The 25,083-nt window shown below is 42.6% G+C and overlaps 1 protein-coding gene across 2 annotated transcripts in view; it reads right to left on the bottom strand.

The window, feature by feature from the left end:
- LOC124169841 (protein singed) overlaps positions 1–25,083 on the bottom strand; it is a 159,038-nt gene that overhangs the window by 100,559 nt on the left and 33,396 nt on the right. For both annotated transcript variants that reach the window (XM_046548632.1, XM_046548640.1), the window contains exons 2-5: positions 22,082–22,339; positions 21,200–21,440; positions 19,836–20,026; positions 16,896–17,146 (exon numbers count right to left, since the gene is read on the bottom strand). In XM_046548632.1, coding sequence (XP_046404588.1) covers positions 16,896–17,146; positions 19,836–20,026; positions 21,200–21,440; positions 22,082–22,320 — 922 coding nt within the window. In that variant the 5' untranslated portion in view covers positions 22,321–22,339. The remainder of the gene's footprint in view (positions 1–16,895; positions 17,147–19,835; positions 20,027–21,199; positions 21,441–22,081; positions 22,340–25,083) is intronic.

Here is a 25,083-nt window from a genome sequence, read left to right as displayed (position 1 = left end):
ATCAAGAATCAGCAAAAGAAAATTGGGGATCGAAGTCATGATGCGCAGTCGAAAGATTATTTGCGCCCGCTTTCGAATCAAATCACACCTGCACTATAAGTAATAGGTATTGAATTTGGTGCTGATTGTCGCAAATAGGGATATTCAAGCAGCATGAAATTAATTCAATAAATTTAACATAATGATCAAAATTCATGTCATAAAAGGAGACAGGAATTTTAATGGAAAACGTGGCTCTTGCAATGCAACTATGCAACTAATGCAATATGAACCCTCCTGAAAATTTTCGAACCACTATAAGTCAAAAATGCTTATAGGCACATTATTGCTCCATGACATTGAACTGGCACCCACACACAGTAAAACTTTTTGTGTATTTTATAAATGCAAAACGAATTGCCTGAATGGATGGAATAATAAATTGACAATTTACTACATCATCCACGGACGTTATTTAGAAGTCTAAAATCTAAGATCTAAAAAGATCTAAGTTGGATGCAAAATTTTTCAATATCCCATTATTTTGAAATTTTTCAAACCAATTTTCCTAACAAATTGTAACTAATTCCTTGGGAAAACAAAACCACTCACAAAAAAAACAAAGTAACACGCGAACACCATTCGATGGATGCGGTGATGTTTCTCGCACGAAATTCCATGGACTAACAAGAAGAAAAACGGCTAAAACTTCATAATTACACAATTTCACGGGTTTAGACTTTCTCGAGCCAGCGTGGCACACTCGCGTGCATAATCGAGAGGGGGCGTTGCGTGCGGCACGCCATCTTTGGGTTGCGAACGGAGCAAAACCGCAATCGACGTTGCGTGACTGACGAATACTGCACAGGATGAAGATGGGCCTTACGAGGGCATGATCCTCACATTCAATGCTACCTCGGGAAATGAGCTCCTCTCCATTAAAAAGGCGCAAACACATTCACAGCCGTTTTTCAAGTGGAACTGGAGACAGATAATCAGACATTAAAAACATATCGTACGCTTGCATGAGAAAACAAAACGATTTCCTTGTTCTTCAATATCTTTTAGTCAGAAGAAATAGGATGCATAATCTTTGCCTGAAATTGATAGGTATAGTGAATTTATTACATCCCCACAGCATCAATAAATACAAAAAAATGATAGTTTGTTCCGCACAGGAAAATGATGGAAATCTGATTTGAATAAGCCACGACTTCATAGCATTTTAGGAAAAATCTCGAATTTATTGTAGATGCTGTATATCTTAAGATTATTATGACGCAAACGTCCAGATTCAAGAGCTATATTTCTCAAAATTCTTCAATGTGATCTTCAGCAATGACTATGAGGAAAGGATTGAGGGACGATTCCTAGAAATCCTGGGTGGCGCCTTATCAGTGCTAACGAGCTGGGCGACAGCAGCGACGCCTCCTGCCTGCTAATGGATGGCGCCGTCACAGAATCGAGTGCAACTCACGCCTCCAAGCCGCACCTGTCGCCGCCTCCAGTGGGATGAGGAGATGGCTCCAAAAACGCACGAAAATTCCTCCCCCCGCCTCTCATCCGGAATAAAAATACGACCTGCGGGTGTGACGGCGATGGATCTTCACATTTCGCACGAAAATATCGCCTATGCCCCGCGGAGATGGATGGAGAACAGAGGGCATTCCAAAAACAAGGACGCATTCCATTACGACCCCATTTTAGTCTGAGGAGAAAATACGCACAGTCACTATTTATTCCCACTCTTAAAATATTTAATCCCTCTATATTTGAATTCGCGTCCCCACCCCACGCAAACTTCTGAAGCCTGGAGATTTGGGCAGCTTATTTTTTCAAGGGATTTACATTTTTCGAAAGAAGTTTTTCATCTTTCGTTTCGCGTCTTAAATTTAAACATCAATGGAGCTAATATTGAGATCCCATGATCTAAATCAGAAACCTAATATTTTAAAAATTCAAGCATGACGTAAAATGTTCCCCAGAAAGAAATAAGCCTGCCCTTCATAAAGATTCGTCTAAGCTCACACAAACAATTTTTTTTCACCAGCGAAAAAATAACGTAGGAGGCCCAATGAGTTATTTCTTGAATTTCATTAACACATCCAGCTTCATAAGCTTGTTATTTTAAATCGTACGTAACCTTGAAACTGAGACAAAATACACATGAAACTGCAAAGCCAATATGCGGAAGTAGACGTTCCAGCTCATATTACGCTTATGTACGTATGGTCAAACTTGAGTAACTCGAAATTTTCTATTCAAATAAATACATACATATATACGATATTTTATGAGCAAAACTCAAAGATCTTGCTCGCCCCTGAAGGCAATTCCACCATGCGAGAGCTCAAAAGCGTTTACAATCCTATTCCGAAGTCACATGCGTTGCATAAATGAATTGGTACTTTTTTGTGCCCAAATATATCAACAAATAAATTAGGCTTAAATGAAGCTACAGGGTCGAGGGCTCTATGTGTACCTATACGCAATCCTTGATTCCAGTAAAAACCGATACTCTCTAAGATTAAGAGCAAACAAGTTTTCCTAGGGTATCCCTCCATCGTCAGCTTTCCCCTCGCCGTCGTATTCACGTCGGGGCGCGACTATTTCCCCCAAGGGAAATTTCCTGCGTCCACCCCAAGGGACCCAAACCCCTCACTGTGGCGCAAACAACCTAACAGCTACATATACAAAGGTCAAAGTGCATATCTGCAAGACGACTTCTTACTGCTGGAGCCGGGAGTGCTACCGAAACGGAATGGAGAGGCGTTTATGTATCATGCGAAGAACTGTTTGGAACTGGCCGATTTGAAGAGGCGATATCCACTCCTCCCAAACCCGGGGAAATCCTGAAGAAATCGTGCAATCGTCGCGCACAGGAGAGACTTTCGTAGGGGGCATGGAGAAATCATAAAGTAGAAGACGACTACAGGGGAATGGTAATGATAGCGAAGAATTCCTTGGAATAAATGGACGCTTTGAAACCGGATTTTGCGAGAAGAGAATGAGAAGTGAACAAGGCCGTCAGCAGGGTACGTCCGCATTCTTGGGCTGCGGACGGGGTTAAGAGCAAATGTGATCACTTGAGAAGGTGAATAAAAGAAAAACATAAGATTCCAACAAACGGAAAATGCTAGTTTTATTCTTATCCCCGACGAGTGCTAGAAAAAAAAACACTTTCACCGCACTTCTCGTCTGAACAGATTTGTTTTAAAGCGAAGAAAATAGGAGGAATAAATTAATGGGCAAAAAAGATCTTTAAAGCCTTTGGGGTAGCGTGATTTTCAGCTTTAATGATATTTTAATTCAACGAGTCAAATATCTTTTTCAGGTACGAATGACTTCTTTAAAAGTTTCAGCTGAAACTCGCATTACATGCGATCGGATTTGCACTAGAATGAGGAAAAAAGTGACAGGCAACAGAAAACGTCGAGAAGAGGATCTTGACCTTAGACGAGAGGCAACTTCCACGGTTTCCAACTCGATTCTTTATGGAGATCGGTGACGTCACAAGAGCGGCCGTACGGTTCCGCAGTCACTGGTCTAGCAGCCATACGGTTCCGGCAGCAGTCAACGGAAGACGGCCTCTCCTTCAAGCCACAGAAAAGTCGAGGAGAAGCGAGTGTCACGAGATATGTAATGAATACGGTGTCACTATGAAGGCTCCACGCATGAAGTCACCGCACTCTTTCACAAACGTAATAAAAAGACACGACGGTCAAAACCGTTTGAAGACTATGAAAATGAACTACACACTGTCATATTAGAGACGTCATGAGTGACAAGGTCCATAGGCGGATCCAGGGGGGGGCACGGGGGCACGTGCCCCCCCCCAGACCCTTAAAAATATGCTAGATTTTTAATACGGTCCCATTATCATTTCGTTCGTTTTGTATGACGAGGTATCCTTGTGCCCCCCCCTGAACAAAATCCTGGATACGGCCTTGCTTGTGCCCCTCCCAGAAAGAAATCCTGGATCCGCCCCTGACAAGGTCTTTGACACTAAAACATCGCCAAAGATTTCCACATTAATTGTTAAGCTAAACAAGCGGAGTAATTTACAGATAAATTTGAATTTAAAGTAAACTTGATAACATGATCTACCAAAATCATAGATGAAATTGTGTCAAATGAATATTCAAAACATATCTACCTGATAATCGAGCCGATTAACATCAACTAAATAGATCTTCCAGGGAGTATTGTATTAGCAGGCCAGACTATGTAGCTACATAAAACCCAAGGAATCAGTCAATAGAAAATATCCAAAGTCCATTCTCTACATAATTATCTGTTAAAAAAATGCAATACTAGACTAATTAGAAGTGAAAAAACCGTTTGATCTATCCTATTGGGCTTCCTTTCTGGAGCAAAATTCGCAAGTTGATTTCTCGTGGAGTTGAAGACAAAGCATTTCCGATGAGCGATAACCCTGAGTGAATCCTCGGGGAGGTGAAGTAATTGCAATTACAAGCCAGGCTTAACCCGTGCGTCCGCAAATTAAATCTGGTCTGGCCACGGGAAATTCATCTCGGCGGAACGATCTGCACGGTCACCCACCAGCAATGCGCGAGTTGCTCACCAGCGAGCGCACCACCAATGAATGATCTCCGGCGAATAAACGGACGAGGAGGAACGACGGACCGATGTCGATAAGGACGCAATTATCGACTACCGTAATTCACCATCTCACTCGGAGAGATGAGTCGCCGCCGGCCCGAGTCGAGAATGAGAGGTAAAAAATGAAGAACGAAAAGAAAAAGAAGAGGCCTTCCCGAGAAGCGAGGTGGTCTCCCCTCATACGCCCTCTAGCTTCCCTGCTACTCCCATCGACGGCAAATTAATACGAATGACAGATGTAAACAAGCAAGGCAAGAGAAGGGATGCAGGGGGGCGAGGCGCAAGTGTGAGGATGGTCTTGTTGGTTTGTTTACGAGGCCGAAGAGGGGACGGAAAGGGTTAGGAGGCTCAGGAAGAGTGCTCGCGGCTACAGCCCTCAATGCGAGTGAGTGTGTGGGAGGGACGGGGGATGGCGTGAAGCCGCGACCACATCGTCTGCCTTACAGACTGGGAGCATGCTACCCGTCCTGGGGGCAAAGAAGCGTTCAGCGAACCAGTAACCAATGCTCCGTTCTCGCAGCCAACGAGCCGGGCATTCTCAGGGGCAATTTCCTCGAGAGTGAGAGCTCAGTCTATCCTGAGTTGCACTTGATATCACCAAAGAATGTTGGAAGATGAGGAAACGATAGTTGATTCTCGAAGGAAACTTTGACGGTAGATGAAAGACATCCTCCTTGCCCTTCCCTAAACGCCAAAGTTTCAACAATTCATAAGCATTCACTGAAAAACTATATTATTTGACGTTCACAACATTCACCCTATGATTTATCGTTCATTTTTGTTGTCTTCAGCCACAAATGCTCACTTTAACTTCAACCTTTGCTTTGAAGATCCTGATATGCACCACCTCGTAGCAAAAATACCAAGTTCTAGCTAAAAGAATTGATTTAATGAAAAGGGAATGATCTGATGATAAGGGATCAAATAACTTTACCACGTATTTGGAGTTATTTCTCTATGCTAATGCAAGATGAATGGCATCAAAGGAAGGAATTATGCTTTAACACTATAGTGCAAAAGAGGAATACTTTAAGATTAAGAGATTTTATTGAATTATTAACTGAGACGCACTGAGAAGAGCATGAGAGCGCATAATGTACTCCAATACTTTGAAGAAAATCAAAAATTGCGATATTTTTAAGGCAAAAGGACCTATTGAAGACAGTCGTCTCAGTACGGGTGAGAATAGCTGAAGAAGACTACTTTTGATGAACCAAGTGCGTAGTACGTAGAGCTGGCATTGAATTACGTGAAAAAGGAATTATCACGCAGATACGAAGAGACTGAAATTAATGGGGAAAATGGGATCCAATCAACTTCAGGGACGATGGACTACATTAACAAAACAGTGAGGAGAATCATTCACTCACTTAAAGGTTCTTCATTACAGGTTTTTTTACTTTAGCCAGTGTCTATGCATGCTTGGTTTCAACTGACGCTCATTATGAATATTGGGGACGATAGTATAAAGTTATGACGGAAATTCGAGTAGCGAAGGTGATTCATATCCATTGGTTTTCGCTACAACTGTCGTTGGGGGATGCATGGGGGAGGGAGAAGTGTGCCTAAAGGAGAGGGGGGAATGCGGCTGCACGGCGGGGGTGCGAGATGCTTGAGGCGTTGGAGGCACGGGATCCCAGCTGAACTAAGGAACACATGTGTCTGTCATCAGAAAAAGAGACGAGGCTCAGCCTGTGGAAGCATCGATAGTCTGCAACAAGACACCATTCCACACACAGCAAGTCACAGTCCTCGGTAGCAGGGTTACAAAATAATTCAATAGGTTGATACTCGGTAAGAATCCTTTAAATAACTGGTATTTTTAAGATCTATGACTTAAAGATCGAAAAAAAAGTACTGTTCGTCGAAAATATATTATCCATACAGCTCTAATTCATTCATATGTGCAGCTACTTGGAGAAACCACTATCCTTCACCTTACGTCTCCTATAAATTTATCTCCGTCCTTTCCCTTTAATACCCCGGTCTACTCATTTTATTTTCCACTAAACTTAGGCAATGAATAAATAATTATTTTAAATACAGCAAAATAAGAAAATTAGCTATCGGAGGACTCAATGAATTGGAAGTGATATGTCGTAAGACTGACGACTTTGAATTGGCGAAACATCCGACCTTTTGAAATAGTATTCTGGACGGTTTTACAAAAAGGATAACTACCATCAACATTTACGATGAATAATTACAAATTAGGTGCTGCAGGAAACACAAGCAACCCTATTATCCTCGGTAGTACTTAGTATTTCATTGCTCCACTGCGTTCACTTATAAAACGATTTATAAAACATGGAATTAATTCCATGAGCTTATTCATTTTATGGGAGTCGTTTTACTTGCATGCCAGCATGAATTGAATCTCATTACGCTATGCATTTACCAGATAATCTAAGCCCACATCAACCAGAGGACCGAAACATGAACATTTCTTACATTACTGAAGAGAAATTCACGGCCTTCATACAAAAATTTCACTTTGTATGAAGCCTAAATCACATACCAAAATATATCCTAACCCAGCAACCGCTATCCCCCAGAAAACATTTTTTTCAATCGTTATGAATACTTACTTAGAATTAAAGAGTATGTCTGAGGAAGCCAATGTAAGATAAACCATATGAAATTATTTTTAAAAAACAATGAAAAAAGAATACTTAGCTATAAGAACACCTTTCCGGGAACAATTTGGGATGACGGATTAAAAAGTCATCTCGCATCGGACTTCTTCGTCATCGCTTTGCTTCATTTTCCCGCTTTAACGGGACAAAATCGACGGATTAAATGTGTGCCACCGAAGCTACGCCCTTGATTCTCTCGCATGCAGACTAAAAAAAGAGCTGGATCTCAGGGACGCAATGACATGGGGGCGAGTGATAATACAGAGAGGACGCGAGCGATGGGGGTGGAAGAGAGAAGTGTCGGGAGCCCTCCCCTTATAGGTGGCAGGAGGGCAGGACGTAAGGAAAGTGTGCGATGTGTGCGGAGACGACCACATACAGATGGAGAGCGAGCGTGCTTGGGGGGGGGGGGTTCATTGAAGGAGGAGGATGGAGGGGTGGGGGAAGAGGTTTCGCACGCGCCTCCCGCGAAACACGCCGTGCTCTGCTGCGACCTCCCGGCGTCACTGAGCACGCACCGAGAAGAAACGGCGAAGGGGTTCGTCGACGGAGGCGATGAATGGCAGGAGGGTGGGCAAGCAGCGCCGCCACCAGCACGGGGGCCCCCCGCCTCGAATGAGTCACTTGGAGCGTAAAATTGCGAGGCGGTGGGCAAGGGGGGAGGGAAGTTTGCTCTTATGGGGTCGGTGGCGACAGAGAACTAGGGGTTGACTCGTAAAAGGGGTAGAAAAAAATAAGGAGGTTCCAAAGCAATACGAAGCAAGCATCAACCCCGAGAAAAATTGAAAACACAGTGATCCGCCACCTCTAGTTACTGTAAAAGGCGTTAAATATTATAAATTAGCAATTTCAGAACGCAAAAAATATTTCTTTCGACCACGACATATATGCCGCTTCAATGCAAAATCAAAATAAGTGGCGTCATAACTTGAAAAGACTTGAAATAAATTTTGGGTGGGCATTTATCTCATTACTTGTTAGTGAGTTATTACCCAGTCAATTGTTGGCCCTTCTATCCTGAATGCCTATTATTCACACGTTTATGACCTGTTCTGGGATTCATTTACCATCCAAACCATTATTTGGGTTGAAAACTTGAGTGAGCCAGTTAATGTTGAACTGGAATCACTTCATTCTCGTTGAGTAACAATGGAGATATATTAGTCATCTCAATGTAACAATAAAATGTTAATTTGAAAATACATTCATTGAATTAGGCATAGGTACTAAATATCTTATGATATCCTGATAAGCAACATCTAAGGATACCATGCGTTCAACGGTATATTCTAATATAGTATGGAATCAGTTATTTCTTTTCGATCAAATAGACACGGCGCAACCCCATTACGGGAATGAGATGGTTGACGGATAAAAGGCTGCGCGAAGATGGGAAGGAAGGAGAGTAGCGACAAAAATGGCAGAGGGTGTGAGTCGAAGTTGGTGAAGGCGGTGTCGTGTGCGGGAGGAAAAAATAAAATCACTCCGGGAATTGGATGCGTAATGGGCGAGATCGGGGTCGAGTAAGGGGGACGGAGCGATCAGTTGAGACAAGGGAAGGGAGTGAAAAACAAAAGAATGAGGGCCCTGCGAGATGAAGTTGAGGGCGACCTTCCGCCGTCCGTTAACTACATGCAAGGGCGAGGGCGGGCGCCCTCAGTCACTCCTCCCACCCCTCCCCCGCGACCCCTCCTCATAAGGCCACCCTCGCCTCCAAAGGGAGACCCCGCACGAGTCTTTTCATTAAGGAGCGCTTCAAGTGGGAGTCGGCGACAAAGGTGAAACACAAGACGCCGACACAGGACGCTCCCAAAATGGTCGAAGAGTAACGCCCCAAGGAAAGCACCGCTTTGTCAACCCTTCGGCGAGGATAAAAAACGGACAATGTAGATCCTCATTGCTCCGAGATTACCAGAGAGAGTGGACCAATTACCTTCGGCGCACGTTTAGCAGAGAGAGAAAAAAACGGAGAAAGAACGGGAGCGATAGGTATGAGACGAACATCAGTCTTATACTGAGGTAAGTTGCAACTTCGTGAACGAGGTGGAGTCAGCGAAAAACCCTTTGGTGAGTAAATAAAGGCTCACATTTCTAACTTTTTCCGCGAAGTTACTCATTGACGACTGTCTTCGTTCACTTAAGGATAATTAGGCACTCAGAACAAAGCAAAGTTTAAATAACCCTTTTACTTGCCGTCTGACGGTACCACAATGGAGTGAAAGTGTTCGTCAATTCGAGAGCAAGGTTCTTCGTTTATTATTTCATCAATTTCGAGTCCATTTTCTAATCCACATTAATTAAACCATAAGTGTATTCTTGATATAGAAGATAAATCACTGTAAGTAGAACGATCATGATGATGAACGGTAAATTTTATTCTTCATAAAACACTGCTGCTTCATAGAACACCAATTAACTCTCTCTAGCGGTTGATTACTACTCAAAATATAAAGTAGTACTTGAATCAAGAGGAGGCAAGATGTGCTTCTAATAGACACGATGTTGCATAATATACAGGTGGCTTTGAAGCTTCTCTCAGGGGTGTGAGATCCTTTAAAAATATCCGGAATCAAATGCCAGTTTGATGGCATGACGATCAGAAATTGCTAAAACCGATTTCGAAACCAGTCGTACGTCACTTTGTATCACGGGAAGTTTTCCAATTAAATTACGTATTTTCCAAATTTATCATTTGATCTTTTATAATAATTGTTCAGAGAAAAAAAATTAGACCTAACATCAAATGTCTAGAAATAACAAAAACTTAAAGTAAAACTAACGCTCAAGTTAACTTGACTTAATAACAGTTTAAAATGGAGGGATAACAACACCCGCTGCGCTCAGTAGGAACTAGGAGCAACCACTCCGACCATGGGATGGGGACAATATTTATTTTAATGAATTATAATATAATTACGGATTATTTCTACAAAGGAAACTGCTATACTCTACCAATATCGACTCAAATAATTTCAGACTGAATAGGAGAATTTAAACAGAACCCCCCGGAATGATGTGATGAATTCCCAGAGGCTTTCTCAAGATTTCGAACGAAGACAAAGAGTCGAAAGGAGGGAGCCAGCAATGCTAGAAAAAGAAAAGGATATCCGCAATCCTTAGAGCCGTGGAATCAAATCAAGATGGGGAGAGAGTAAACGAGGCCGAGATAAGATGAGGAAGGAGACGTCGATTCGCGTACAAGCATTTAAAAGCGTCCCGCTGCTGAATGTTCTTCAAGAAAGATGAAAGTTCGATGGCCAAGGGGCAGCCGCACGGAAGAGGGACCAAAGTAACGAGCGAATCCTTTCTATTTTAATTAAAGCGTCTGAACGATGAATGGCGACTACTGTGGAGCGGGGGAGAGAGTCGGTGGAGGAGGTGGGAGTGCCGGTCAATGGGGTGCGAAGCCACCCCCTTTTGCCGGTGGAAGGCAAAGTAGACAAACGAATAGAATGCGCGATGGGTGTGGAGGGATGGAGCAGATGGAGAAGAATGAATTCCCCTTCCACCACCTACCCCCTTCGATCAACTACCCCCTGCCCCTCTCGCCTGACCCTCCTCATTTCCTCCTGAACGGAAGGAGACGGGAATCTGAAGCCGTTCAGCGTCTTTTCCGGAGAGGGACGAAGAGGTAAATGCAAATCGATACATGGTCGTAAGCCCCAAGCATCGGCGTCGGTGGATTCCACATTTTTTCGAATTCACATCACAGAATTGCGAGGAAACATGCAGAATAGAGGCAGATCATGACAGAGGTAAGGTAAAATAAGGGTACCATTTATCCAATCTCCTTTCCTGTCGAAATGGGAACTAATTATGAATAAAAGGAAGAGGTTACGGCCCAATAACTGATTAATTAATTTTAAACGCAAAAATTACAGGTAAACTATTCACAGCAGAATGGTCAAATATCTACCGATGCGTATCATTTTTTAATACCATACTATCCATTCACGTTCCACGTAGAGTTCGTTGGGAAATTGCTAATTACTCCAGGCAAGACTCGACAGCTTCTCTAATGCTTAAATGTGAATTAAGAGAATACATGTGGTATTCAACGCAATTAACAGTAATGTCATGGGTGCTCTGCATCACTTACAGAATTCCACATGGCCACGCAATTATCGAATTTAATCTCATGGAGTCGCGGCAGCATAGATAACTCTGCCGAAATTATCCCACATGACGTCATCCCCCAAATGACATTTCTAATCTCATGCACTAATAAATATTCCCATGATTCAATTTAACATTCAAAGACATATCTTCCTACCTGAACGAAAAAATCAGCTGATGTAACTCTGAGAGAACGATTTAATCTGTGGTACGAATCTACACATCTTGATTTAACCGGGCGTGTGCTCATAGAGTATACATTAATTAATTAACAGACAATACAAACATTAAATTCGTATGAGGTATTTCTATACACTCATCATTAGCACAGTGCTTCTACAATTGTCATATCCTATCATTGTTCAGTACGCGGAAGCGATTGGAACGGAAGCTCTTCTTCTGAAATGCGATGAGAATTACGAATTATATTTAAGCCTGGGCATTCACTCAAACTTAAAACGTTCTGCTCCATAAAAGGCGGAAACCAATTAATCAAAATAATTGCGGCTCACAGTTAACAACCCTTTTGGCTCCACTCCGATTCCCAAATGCTTTCGAGTAGATGAGCCCCACGGACCGAGAAGTTCCTTATGACGTCTGCAGCGTCGACTGCCACTAATCCACTAATTTTTCGCACTTACGTCGTCGCCGTCAGAACTCTTGGGCCTAATCAAGGACTCCAAATCAATTGTGAGAAACTGAACTTGAAATAACACACGGTATTTCTATAGTGGGCGACCAATATGTAAACTTAGGAGCATCATATGTATAGAGGGAGATACAGCGCTGAAATTCAATTAATTTTATGCATTTGAAGTGCCAAGGGGTTTTGGTTAAAATTGTAAACTTTATATCATTAGAATTAAGTGACAAAATACGATTCTTTAAATATTTACATAAAATGGACGGTCCACGCCGATAAAATATTTTTAATGACTTATTTTATTGTTAAGGTCAGTTGGAAAAATAATGAATGAACATTGTTGTTACGAACTAAATTAGGATCTTCCGTATATTCCGCAAATATCGCTACGAAAATCCTGGCAGTGCGAGGAGTCCAAAGGAATCTTGATCCCTACACTTAATAAATTAGATTTACACGACTATGGATTAAATTATGATTAGCTGAACCAGGGACGTCCTGGCCAGGGAGGGTGGAAATCGCCGCCGAGGGAACCCCTGCCCTTCGAGGCCCCAGTTCCTGCATGATGCATTTTTTCTGACCATCCCGTGCACTCGAATATCTTGTGAGCGAAAGTTCTTTAAATTCAAAATTCTAACTTCCGGGCCGCATACCTCTTTGTCTCATGAAAACTTCGAGAAATTTTCACATATTAAAATACAGTTTGCTTAGACATCAAATGAACCGAAAAAAAACTATAATTTAATACTTTAAATTGAGATGTTTGGTAAGAATTGTGAAAAATGCTCACGTAAATGTTTTATTTCACTTTTTTAATGGAAGATTTTACCCTTAAAGGCCCCTTGACCAGATCGCGTCGCTGCCGGGGCCCCTGGGTGACCACATCGACCCCTAGCTCAACCCTTACCTATCCAAATCAACCTTTCTCTTATTCTTGAGTACTCGAGAATATACACGAGTACTCGAGAATCTATTCGAGAATGAGGCCTTAGCGTTAAAATGCGTCGTTCCAAATAATTCCGTGAAAATGTACAAAGGTTGTTAATCTTCATTCGGGTTAAAAACATCCCCGACACCGGTCCCGGGCGAAATGAGCAACAGAAGCGACCCACGACAAGATGCACCGGCTCGAGGGCGGCACTGCAATCGATGCACGGGCGTCGCAATGCACTTTCAGCGCACTCGGGCGCGGCACCGCTCCTCCCCCTTCCACCCTCAGTCGAGTCACGCGAGAGGCGGATTCACGGTCGGCCGACCCCCGTGTGGATCCGAGAGCGATTTCTCAGGCGGCGAACATCGAGCCGGCAAGCGCCTTGACCTCACCCCGTGTTACGTGAGAAACGGACGAGGAGAGGACGAGACGCGGTCCCGACCGAGTTCCGACATCAAGTTCGATAGAAAACAAGAGTGTTCACAGGTGGGCTTCGGGGTGGGACAGAGAGGACGAACGCGAGCTCTCAAGGAACATATCCGCCCTCAAAAACGGATGGTTACACATGTTTACACTGCCAACAAGAGAAAGAAGAGAAATTTGAATTGCCAGTGAGGGGCAAGAAAAACTTTCTTTCCACCGACCTCCATATATAAAGAACATATAAGTATACGCATGCATTCGGCGTAGTTCATGTTGCATGAGAGTGGAAAACGGAAATACCATTGTACTGCCAAACAAGTCATTACCAACATGCGCACTCTCTAGATTCAATGGGTTGATATTTGGTTTCCCGAATGCCATCAGACGTGAATCACACGAAGAGGTACGGCATCAATTAATACGACTCCAACTGTAGGATCAAAAATTTTATACAATACAATAATATTAAAATACATGTTCACACATCCCCCCCTCTTTTTCCTCTGATGGTGCAGCTAACTCCAGATTCATCCGAATAATACTTTCATTTTTGACCTAAATGAGGGAAATTCTCGCGTGTCAACGCCGAATTCTGGTTCGGCAATCGTCCTTCACATTCGCACACGCTGACGATACCACAGTCAACAGATAGAGCGACGCGACGCATCGGGGAAATTCCAGAAACGGAGCACGCGCAGGGAGATACCCTAAAAAAAAGCAACACCCCAGCTGATACGCTACTTGTGCAGTAAATGAGTCGCATAATCATTTGAGTGCTCGCGGATATGAGTATGTATTCGAAGTTCATGAAATTCAAGGAAGTCAAGAACACGGCTCACGGAACGGTGGCTGCTTGAATACTGCTTATTTATCGGTAATTATTTTCGATTTAAGAATTGGCAGCCGGTAATTTGGAAAACTTAAATTTCATGCCACCTAATTTGAGGAGGAAGATCGTTTAATCACATTCAGACTATGAAGTCACCCCCATCGAGTAAACAAGAGCCAAAGAGAGCAAAAACTATCCAAATGCCAAATTGTGTAACCACAAAACATGTACTCCCCTAACTTTACGTGCAAAGAGGAGTGCCAGTTAGGTGTAAAGGCGGATGTTCCGAGAAACCAACACTTATCCGAAAATAACTTCATACAACGGAGAACTGCTCTCTTGGAGACGAAACATAAACTCCGCCACTTCCGCCACAAAAGAGTGGCGAGAAGAGGGCGCCCTAAAGCCAACCACCAAACCCTCCTCCTCTCTCAACAGGGCGCGCGCCCCACGGGAGCACAAACCTCCTTTCATTCCCCGCAAAGCCCTTCTCGAACGAAAGCAGCGGAAAGGTCTCTCAACACGTTAAACCCGAACAGATTGCCCCCAGTCTGCGGAGCAAGCAATTATTTATGCGACCCCAAAGAGACCATTTTCCCCGAGAGTAAATAAATAGACGCTCGAGTCACTACAGAGCGAGGAAGTTAGCAGATCCGCTTAGGTATCACCGTCGGGCATCAAATGAAACAAGATGCGCTACGGGCACACATTCACTCTTCCGCTCACAGGTCATTTAAAAGATGACCCCTTCATGAGGTAATTAGCATCCATCGCTACGATTACAGGCATGAAACATAAGATGAAGGTGGAATTTTCAATCACTAAGCCCCATAGCTACGCGTAGAAGAGTGACTTTTCACCATCTAAAGTTTTCAAAGAATTCATGAAGTAAAAATAACTGTTTTAAGGATCATTCGGGGATTCGGTGAGGAGTAATACGATTAATTTTGCGAGTGCAACGTTCCTTTCCATTGGTTTATAGCTTGAATTGTTACTGCTCTAATTTTAATATTGAGACGAAGATAATAGTAACAACCAACCACAGAATGCTGAAACATCTGCTGGCAGTGGCAATTTTAACAAATTCGTGCGATAAAAATAAAATTACTTTAGGGCAAAATTGAAGCTCTTCATTTTGAACGCGACTGGGTTCACCCGCTCAGCCGAGAACGGGAGCCGACGCCGCGACGTGAACAGGGAAGAGAAAGGGCGGCTCGAACGAAAAATTGCACTAAAGGAGACGCGGGTAAATTTACAAAGGACGCTTTATGGGAAACAAAAAAAAACGGCAGCGGCCAATGCCTCCTCGCGAAGCCTCCCTCGCACGGCGGCAGCGTTGGGAAAGCAATCAGCCCGCTGAGAAACAAAACGCCATCGCAATCCAGGCGGAAGGAGCCATGGTGGGGTGGTTGGTGGTCTCCTCTCCTCCCCGGAGTCCCCGGACGTCGGAAAAAATGAAGAGCTCAACGCACGCCCCCGTGACTGCGTCAACTTTTTTCTCCTTCCCTTTCCTTCGCGGCGGCACGCGACCGAAAGCGTTGAGGCTGCCTCCGCTCTCACGGGAGACCCACGAAAAAACTGCGTCTCATTTGGGCGTCAAAGGCATTAACGATCTGATGCTCCGGCGCACAGCGGAGTGTTTACCCGACCGACGACGCCCTGAAGCACAAGGCCTGTTTTTAAAACAAGAAACCAGACAAACACCCGCTGGATACGTGTTTACGCCAAAATTGGGCATAAGCACTTGTTCCTGACGCTTCTGGCCAAAAGGTTTACGGGTGACGGACAACATATTCCTTTTCCAAATTGGTACAGTATATTAGTCAATATAACATCCTAGAGATCCATTGAAATGAGATCACATGAGGCCAAAGTTTAGGGTTAATGTGTTTACGTCTCACTGAGATATGAAGCCAATTATCAGCGGAAGGGAGTCGCGCAGGGTAAACAGATATGTCAGCGTTATTCTAGGCATTCCTTCAGTCCTTTCTTTTCGGAGTACTAAATACATCGCTTATTCAGCGGTGATTCATGATTAGATAGCTGGAATTAGGGAATCCGTTGGTGCTCCGTGTGGCATCAAATCAGCTGAGATACAAGGAGCATCCGCTTCCTAAGACGATGAGCTCGCTGGTGAATCAAGAGATCCTGCTTTATTATTATGGAATTTATCAGTGTTCGAATATCATTCCACTTTCTTCATTTAGAAATGGAGGAATTTCAAAAAGAATATCTTGTTCACACTTTTGTGAGCAGATAGAACAAATGTCGAGGGTAGACGGAAGAAATATCAAATAGTATCATGGTTACAGATCTAAGAAGTCGAACGATGTCGTAATTCTTCCACAGGAAATATAAACATTTAAAATAAATCCGTCGAAATGTGCCATTGGCATCGATTACCCAAGGTAATATAGCTCGCCAGGACGTGTGCCCTCCAAATGAACCAAAGCACTATCATTTCGGAGAAGAAGCTTCTGGAATTGGATTGGAAACATTGGTTTTCGTATTGCAGTGGATTGGTTGACATCTTCATTTCTTCGGAGTGGAAAGCATATTTCCTGATATTCCAAAGTCACAGTTCGCGAACTATAATTTTAGCTTCACAAGAATAGGAATATCACCAAAATTCTTAGGGAAGGATCTAGAGACTTGAGGGACACTCGAGAACTTCGCGTAACCTGGAAATACTCTTTGGGGCGGCATACTACTCACCTTGTTTGACTGAGACGTATCTGGAGTTGAGGGCGGCCACGAAACTGGCTTGGGGCAGCGAATCTTCGAGGGAGAAAAGTTCGTCCTTGGTAACTGACTGGGATCGTGTCTTGAGGACCGCCTTGGAGCCGATGGGCGACAGGTAATATCCGGATCGGTCGCGGAGTGCCAAGAAACCTCCGTGGTACTCGGCCGAAAAGAGGCACTCCTTGCTGAAGGAGTCGTGGAGCTTACCCTCGCGGTGAAGATACCTGCGAGAACGAAGCACACAATCAGAAATTTCCCAAGCGTATGATTCAGTCACTTCGAGTCAATATTGGATTAATAAAAAAACACACACAATATTGGCAGTAACATAATTAATTTAATATCAATGGATGATTTCTTACATTAAAATGGGGTCAGGATTGTTCAAAGAACCACTTAAAAAATGTAGATCGTCAATTCAAAATAGTTGCTTAGAAACTCTTCACTAGCAGTGTTAACCAGGATAATTACTCGCCTCAAGTAAATCTGATGACCATTAGATTCATTTATAAATAGCCCAATGTTATTAATTCACACTTCTGACATAGAAATGCATTAGGGCCTTAGGCAAGAATTTCAGCAGGAGACATTAAATGCCACATACTGTAAAGGGAGCTGACAAGTTATCCAAAGAAGGTAAGCACTTGTTTAAATAAATACACACAACGGATGCAGTCGACGGAAAGGGGCAAGCAAAAAGAACTAATCACTCTAACATGACTACACTATCTAACAAGTTCTAACAACGATGAAAATGTTCACACCAATCATCATATTTGTTAATGCCAGCAAATAAAGATTCATTGAGCATAAGCAAGACGATATCATCCCAGGTATATGAATTTCTTCATTGAGGACTATGAGACTCGAATGAAGTCAATACCGAAGCGTTTTGACATATCCGCAAATGCGGGTACTTCAACGCGATGGAGCAAGCTGTATGAGGTACTACAAGGAAGGTCTAGACGATTGGTCACGCTCGTTTGTCCAAATGCAAAAACAAGCAATCTACCGAGTATCCGTTCAGAGGAATACTCGTGAGCGACTTGCACGCGTTCAATCAAGCAGAACACCACTGCACGATGCTCAACAGCGTGAGAGAAATGGGGGAGGAAAAATCAAATAAGATGCGTACCTACTCAAGGGACCGCAAAAATTTATTTATTCAGCAAGTACCTAGTGAAACGGTAACAACTTGGGGTAAAAAATAAAGTTGTTTTTTTCACAGGACAAACACCCGCAGTTTTGCGGTCCACGTACATGTGTCGTTGGCAGGTCTTTTTACCCCCTTCAAGACGGGGATACGTACTCGTAGGAGGGGTGGGAGGGAAAAAAGAGGTGGAGGGATGAAAGGAGATCCAGTCCGACTGGAGAGGGGTTGAAGAGGAGCTAAGGAGAGCGTTACTAATGGCCAGCGGTGAGGAGTGAGGGGGAGGAATTACGATATCAGCCACGACGCATGGAAGGAGGGCGCAAATGCTTTCCACTGCCCGACCGACCTCCAATCTCTGCGGATAAGGATGAGTGCATGAGCCAGACCACGGGTTTCATTCACGTCCCTATCAAGATGAGCAGCTTAAACGGACGACGGAAGTCGCTCCTGTTTTATCGCCTATGAATACATAAATATCAGCAAACGCAGCTGGACGAGTCATTGGAGTTGGGTTGAGAAGTAGCTGACTCCAGTGCAGACTACATGCGGATGAAAAATAAAAACCAAGCATGCCTCGATATGTTAAAATAGAATAATAGTCCAAGATAAGACGGGAAATAAAATCGACAAGCACGATAGATTGTAAAAATATATGCTAATGGGAAAAGATGGCGTTAAAAATGTCCCTACCACTAAACCAAGATTAAGAAAAAGGCATTAAAAATTAATCATGAATGATGCCCGTTCTTCCCATTAAAACAGAGATTCAGTACCTAGAACTCACAGCATTTAGAATAGCTAACATATTATTCAGCAATTACTTAAAGTTACACAGTATAATTTTTATTTCTATTGAGAAAGTATCGATTATTATGGATGATATACTCACTCATTTATTAAGTTTTAACTCCCCATTCCTAAACAAAGACTCAACATTTATAAAAAAGGGTTTCCATAATTCCATGGTAAGAATGATGCATTGGTGCGATAATTTAAAGTCTCCTCAATCTATAAGTGATTGTAGCGGCAAAAATTATCCGGCATCCAACCAAGCAATACGTACACCGTAAAATATTAAAGTTCGCGTTGGCCTTGTCATTAAGATAGCTTGTACATATGCGAATATGACGAATTACGCCAAGCCTTCCCTCCCCCGAGAACCAAACAATTATCCAATTAATTTTATATCCGTTTCCCATTTATTCTAATGGAGGCGACTAAGTCGATTAACTCCGCAGAAGCTAGTATAGAGATCAAATGATTTCATTGGCGAATTTGCATTAATTTGGTAGGATAATTATCATTAATTTAAAAAGGGTTTACGTGTCATCAAGCATTTCATTTAATTATAATTTTGCATTAATTTTAGGAAAAATGGGAAATTCAGAAAAAAATTATTTCATTTTTGTCTTCACTTACGATCGAGTTCCTTTTCGAGTTTCGATACATCACCATATCTTTCACACAATCAAACGTATACATCCTACGCATATATACAATCCTACACGTAAACAAACAGAAGTAGGGGATGTTGCCGAAGAGAGGGGCATAATGCTTTCCGCATACAACGTAAAAAATTCCACGGGATGATTGCGTTTTAAAAGGAAAATAGCGGCATGACCTCCAAACATGCGCGGGCATGAATGGGAGCGTTCTCCATATTCGCGAAAAGTAAATTTAAAAGGGTCGAGAGTGAATCTGAAGGGAGGGTGGGGGGAACATAGTGGCAAATGGATGTATGCACGTATATATGTACTCACTTGTTGTTGCACGTGTGGATGGCGTATCCGGAGCGTCCGGACTCGTTGCCGGCGCTGCCCGAGGCGGCATCCCTGAACTCGAGGGTGAAGAGCGTGTCCTCACCCCACGGCACGTTCGCGTCGACGTGAATCTCGTCCAGCGCTTCGGAGAGGTGGGCGAAGCGCTTCCTGCCGATCGAGCGGATGTTCACCTGCAACGAGACCGACCATTGGACGATCAGCATGTCGAACAGAGTGGATCACTCCGAGGCGGACGCTGGAAAAACCAATCCGGCGAGACCATCCGGGTGGACGGCGGGCTTCAGCCGACAGCCGTGGCGATCGGCTCGTATTTATACCTTCCCCGCATGAACAGAGGAATACTATCAACCATGAATGAGAAGGACAAATCCGTGTGGAAATAAAGAATAAAGTTTCCAATCTCGAATTATAATTGACACGTTTTAGCTCAAAATATGTCAGCACGATGATTCGCACATGGGTGTCATCATGAATCTAAAATTGAGGGACTTCAAACATATCTCGGTGATTCTTTGCATAACTTTCTAGCGTAAATATTGGAATGCCATCAACTATGACTGAGAAGTACATATCCGTGCGGAAAGAAAGAATAAAAGTTGTCAAGCTTGCTATAAATATTTAATTGGACCGACTGGTTCAAAACATGTCCGCACAATAATGCATACAAAATGTATGTCATCATTAATTAAAAACAAGAGGCTTATAAGAAACCTCGGTTATTTTTTCCGTAGGAAAATAATCTCAATATCTCAGTATTCGCAAGCGAGTCTACATATGCCGATGGACAAGAAGTTAAAAAAGGATTTTTAAAGATGATTAGTTCGTAAAAATGAAAATAAACTACAAGGAATTGGAACTTGGAAGGATTTTCTTCGTGAGGTAGGTAGTGAAATTGCCTATTCGTGACCCACGGTACACTATTTGTGTAAGGAAAAAGTTTAAATCACGGTGCTTAGTAAAAGATAAAAATAACTCCCGATTTCATTCCAGAAAAAAATATGAGAAAAAAATTGACGTGATAACTAAAATATTCAAGCATTAAGTAATATATTTAATGTGATTTTAAGAAGGAAGTGCATGAAATAAGAGGAGACTGCCTGAATAATACTTAAATACTCCATGGAAACCGACCTTAATCGGTAGAGTACTTTCATAATAATTAATTGCTACTAGTATTGCCACTATTATAGCATTCCAACCTCTATAAAATCTTCAAATTTCTAAAAACATTGGATAGAATAAAGAGCAACAAACTCGATTGGTGAGCATTACTATACATCAAATTGGGCAATCAGTTGAATATCGGTCGGTTTCGCGTGCGAATGGGCGGTAGTGACACTGACCTGTGGTCTGGCGGCGAGGTGCACGTGCCACAGCTCTGCGGGCAACGGCACGGCGCCCGCCTTTCCCGCCGAGCATGTGAGCTTGTCTGCGGATGCGGCGAGCAGGTAGCCGCGCGTGAGGGAGCGCAGCATCCAGCGGCCGCTGCCGTCGCTCGCCACCGAAACCTCGAAGCGCGCGCCAGACTCACCACGCTCCTCGCATTCGCACGTCACGTTCCCGAACGCGTCCACCGCCAAGTACCTGCAAGGAACGCCCGTCAGAACATGCCAAAGGAAATGGATAAATCACCAGTGGTATCATCATGGTGTTTGAGGCAATACGCCACTCTCGATGATCTGAGAGAGATTTGGTCCGGATGAAAACAATCACATAACTTGTTTCCTAATTTTTGCAGTTTCAATCAATATTGAGAAAACAACAACAGTTATCAAATCAAATTGGCGAAAAATTTAATGGAATATAGATCAACCTTTATCAGTCCCTTCAAATATATTTTTTTTTTTTTAATAGTTTATTTTCAACTTTATTTTAATATATTTTTAATTCAACACGTTTTCTGATAAATGAACCTTTAACACTTAGAGAAATAAAAAGAGGAATTGAGAACTATAAAAAAACAAATACTTATAAATTATTATCCAATAGTAAAAAGATGCGAAAACAGGGGCCATCCAGGAATATGTGAGAGGGGAGAGATTAAAGAAGATACGATAGGAGGGGTAAACAGGAAGAGGAATTCCGCACATGATGAGGTGATAGTAAAGTGGATGAGTAAAATAATTACCATGAAAGCTATTGTAGTCGTGAAAGGAAAGAATTTTGAAATGCTTAGGGTAAGCTTCCAAGCCATTATCAAAGCCCCACTTTTCACATCTACTTACCTCCCGAGATGCGACTTGAGGCATATGCTGTCGCCATCGCCGGAAGGCTCCAGGGTCCACATTTGCTTTTTCTTGAGAGAGGCGCCGTTTGCGTTTATCTTGAAGCCGAAGGTTTCGGCGGTGAGGTATTTAAATTGCGAATTGATGAGGCCGATGGACCAACAACCCTTGGGCAGGCCCTCATCACCGCCATTAATAGAGTCACTCCCTCCATTGTGCTGGCCGTTGATTCCGTTCATTATTGCAGCACCTTCCCTCCTGTAAATAAAAGAAAATGCATTTTTATTGCCACACAAAGATGTTCGATGCATTCCCGCGTTGTAAAGGCCTTAAATGAGCTCTTTTCGGAGCGGCGAATATTTTGAAAAATAGTGATTTTATGGACAAATCCCCTTCAACGTTCATAAGTCGTCTTTTCTATTTATCTCGTCTTAAATGACAACCATTTTGCATCCCAAAAGTAAAATTTTACAAGCTAATAAACGACAAGTCATTATAGTAAGTAGTAAATAAATAAATGATACAACATACGGACAAGTTTCCATGAAATTACTTACTCGCCGGCACATTAAGGAATTTATAACCACACAGATAAAACGTTCTCTTTTCTATGCGTATAATTAGTCGAACGAGTTTTCGACAACTGGTGAAAAGATATCGCACTTGATAACCCAATTCGTCGAAAACTTGGTCAACTAGAGGTAAAAATTTTAAAACTGCGATCACTTTTATGCATGAGGCTAAAATACCATATTTACTCAGATGTCAAAGAGTCCCATATGCACGTTCGTATTAATTAATTAATGATTCCAACCAAACTTATGCACGATAGTTAAATTACGCAAATTAAGAACATTCATATCAGATACTTACAACATATATTCAAAGTATGTTAAGCCTACGGCAGATAATTCCTGCAAAGCTCCATTCGCCGTCTTTCGGATTCAATAAAAAGAGGTAAACGCGGCTGAACATTAAAATAAATCATTAATATTAAAATACATCGGTGCAATGACATTAGCGACTAAAGTACTTGACAGGATGAATTACTTGATCGAACTCCTTGACATGTCATGGCAGATAATTTTGTTTTAACTACAGAAGTTATTAAGCAATCTTCCCCAGGCTTACTTCCGGGATTTTTACTCTGCTCCGAAATATGAGTCACTGCATCAAAACAATTCCTCTCATTAACTTTAAATCAACATATTACATAACAGCATGAATGGAATGGATGAGATGTGATGAATGATAAGACATCCAATTTAAATGCCACGCAAGTAACAAGGTTAGGGCGGCAGAATCGTCGTAACCAATGACAGACCAAGGCAAGGATGACAGATCAGTTTGCTTCATGGTAGGATATACATAACTAATAGACGCTTAGCATTCCAAGGCACTTTGTCTATCCAAGCACGAAGTCGACTGATTACGACGCGACACCCTAATAACTTCTAATCCTTGCGTGGGCCGCACGTAACCGCGCGTTTCCTGCACCCTTCCCACAGAAGAGGTCCACACTATCTCCGCCTCCATATCTGAAGGAATGACGACTGCCAGACGCGAAGGGAGAAATGAACGAGAGATAGTGAAAGAGCAGGTTGGTAGATACGGGGAGAAAAAAAATAGCGTGAGGGTACGGATCAAGATAAGGGGTCACGCAATAATCATGGGGGCTTTATAGGGGTAGGTGGAGGGAAGTACGAGTATTTGAAATCATCCGTAATGCGGAGCATGCTCTAGGGATTTAAAATCGGTGCCTAAGTTTCCCAATGCATTGGCAAACCACATAAAAAATAAATCGATTATTCAATTCACTTGATAAGGGTATTTTTTCAGTCTACGATTGACAGAAAAGAGGTTAATAGATGGCTGAGACTGAGAGGAAGGTAGTATTGAATAATTATAGCCACTACCGCTAAAATAAAAAAAGGGCTTCTCACATTAAAAACTAAGCGAATGATGGTAAACCATAATTAGAAACCCCCACAGTTTGTTTTTACAGTTCTAGAGCAAAGCGATCGTGCCTAATTCCATACTACTCTTCTTGAAGTTAAAATAATTGCTGCTTGACGTGTACTGCTATTTAATAATACAAATGCAGCGTTCGTGTCCACTTGACAAAGCGTAACTAAAAAGGGGTGGTTGTTTGTGGGTAGGGGTGGGTCATGGCCCTTTTACCGTGCGCAACGATTGGGGTGAGCAACGATTTCCAAATATCGTGTTCCATAATGAAGGCTCGGGATGATGCGTGCGCGAAAAGGGTGGTGATGGGACACGGACGCAAACACGGCGCACGGCGACCAAAACTAGCGTGTCGAACGGCCATCCATCAAAATGAGACTCGAAAGGCTAATGAACGATCTCTGTGGGGAGGCGATGGACGTCAAAGACATTGGAGGACGATAGGTAGAGGGTTTGTGCACGAACGGTCCGGAGGGTTGGAGCGAAATGCGCGGTAAACAAAGGGCCGCCCAGGGGTGAAAATAACTGATCACATAGCAACTGATGACTGTAAAATCAACAATTCTGCGGAATTAAAATCATGGGTAATGCTTACGGAAATAAGCATTAAAATTCGTAAACAGACTATGCAAATTAATGCCGATTAAATCGAAATACTGAGGCAAGTACGAATTTCACGGCGTTTTCTTCCGTATTGAATTAGTTTTAATGTCTCACGTAGCGCATAATTTTTCCACTCTTTCTATGCAACAGCACATATATCAAAAGCTGGTGATTCACTATTGCACACATTTCACTTATATTGTGAGTTTTATTTCAGTTAATGTGAAAATAGCATTACCAAAATCTGTAAGGATTATAATTTCCCGTCGCAACTCCTAATAGAGCTTTGCTAGCAGATATTTCGAAATTTTACAACACATGTCGGCAGAAAATGACTCAGGATATATATCAAACCGAAACCAAATACGCACAATGAGAACGATTGTAGTCTTTTACGTCCAAAAAAAGGTTCCACTATGTTTGTTGCCCACTGG

Source organism: Ischnura elegans, chromosome 1 (assembly GCF_921293095.1).
Source record: "Ischnura elegans chromosome 1, ioIscEleg1.1, whole genome shotgun sequence".
NCBI lineage: Eukaryota > Metazoa > Arthropoda > Insecta > Odonata > Coenagrionidae > Ischnura > Ischnura elegans.
The sequence above is the reverse complement of the archived record's forward strand: the minus strand, read 5'-3'. Positions and strand labels throughout refer to the sequence as shown.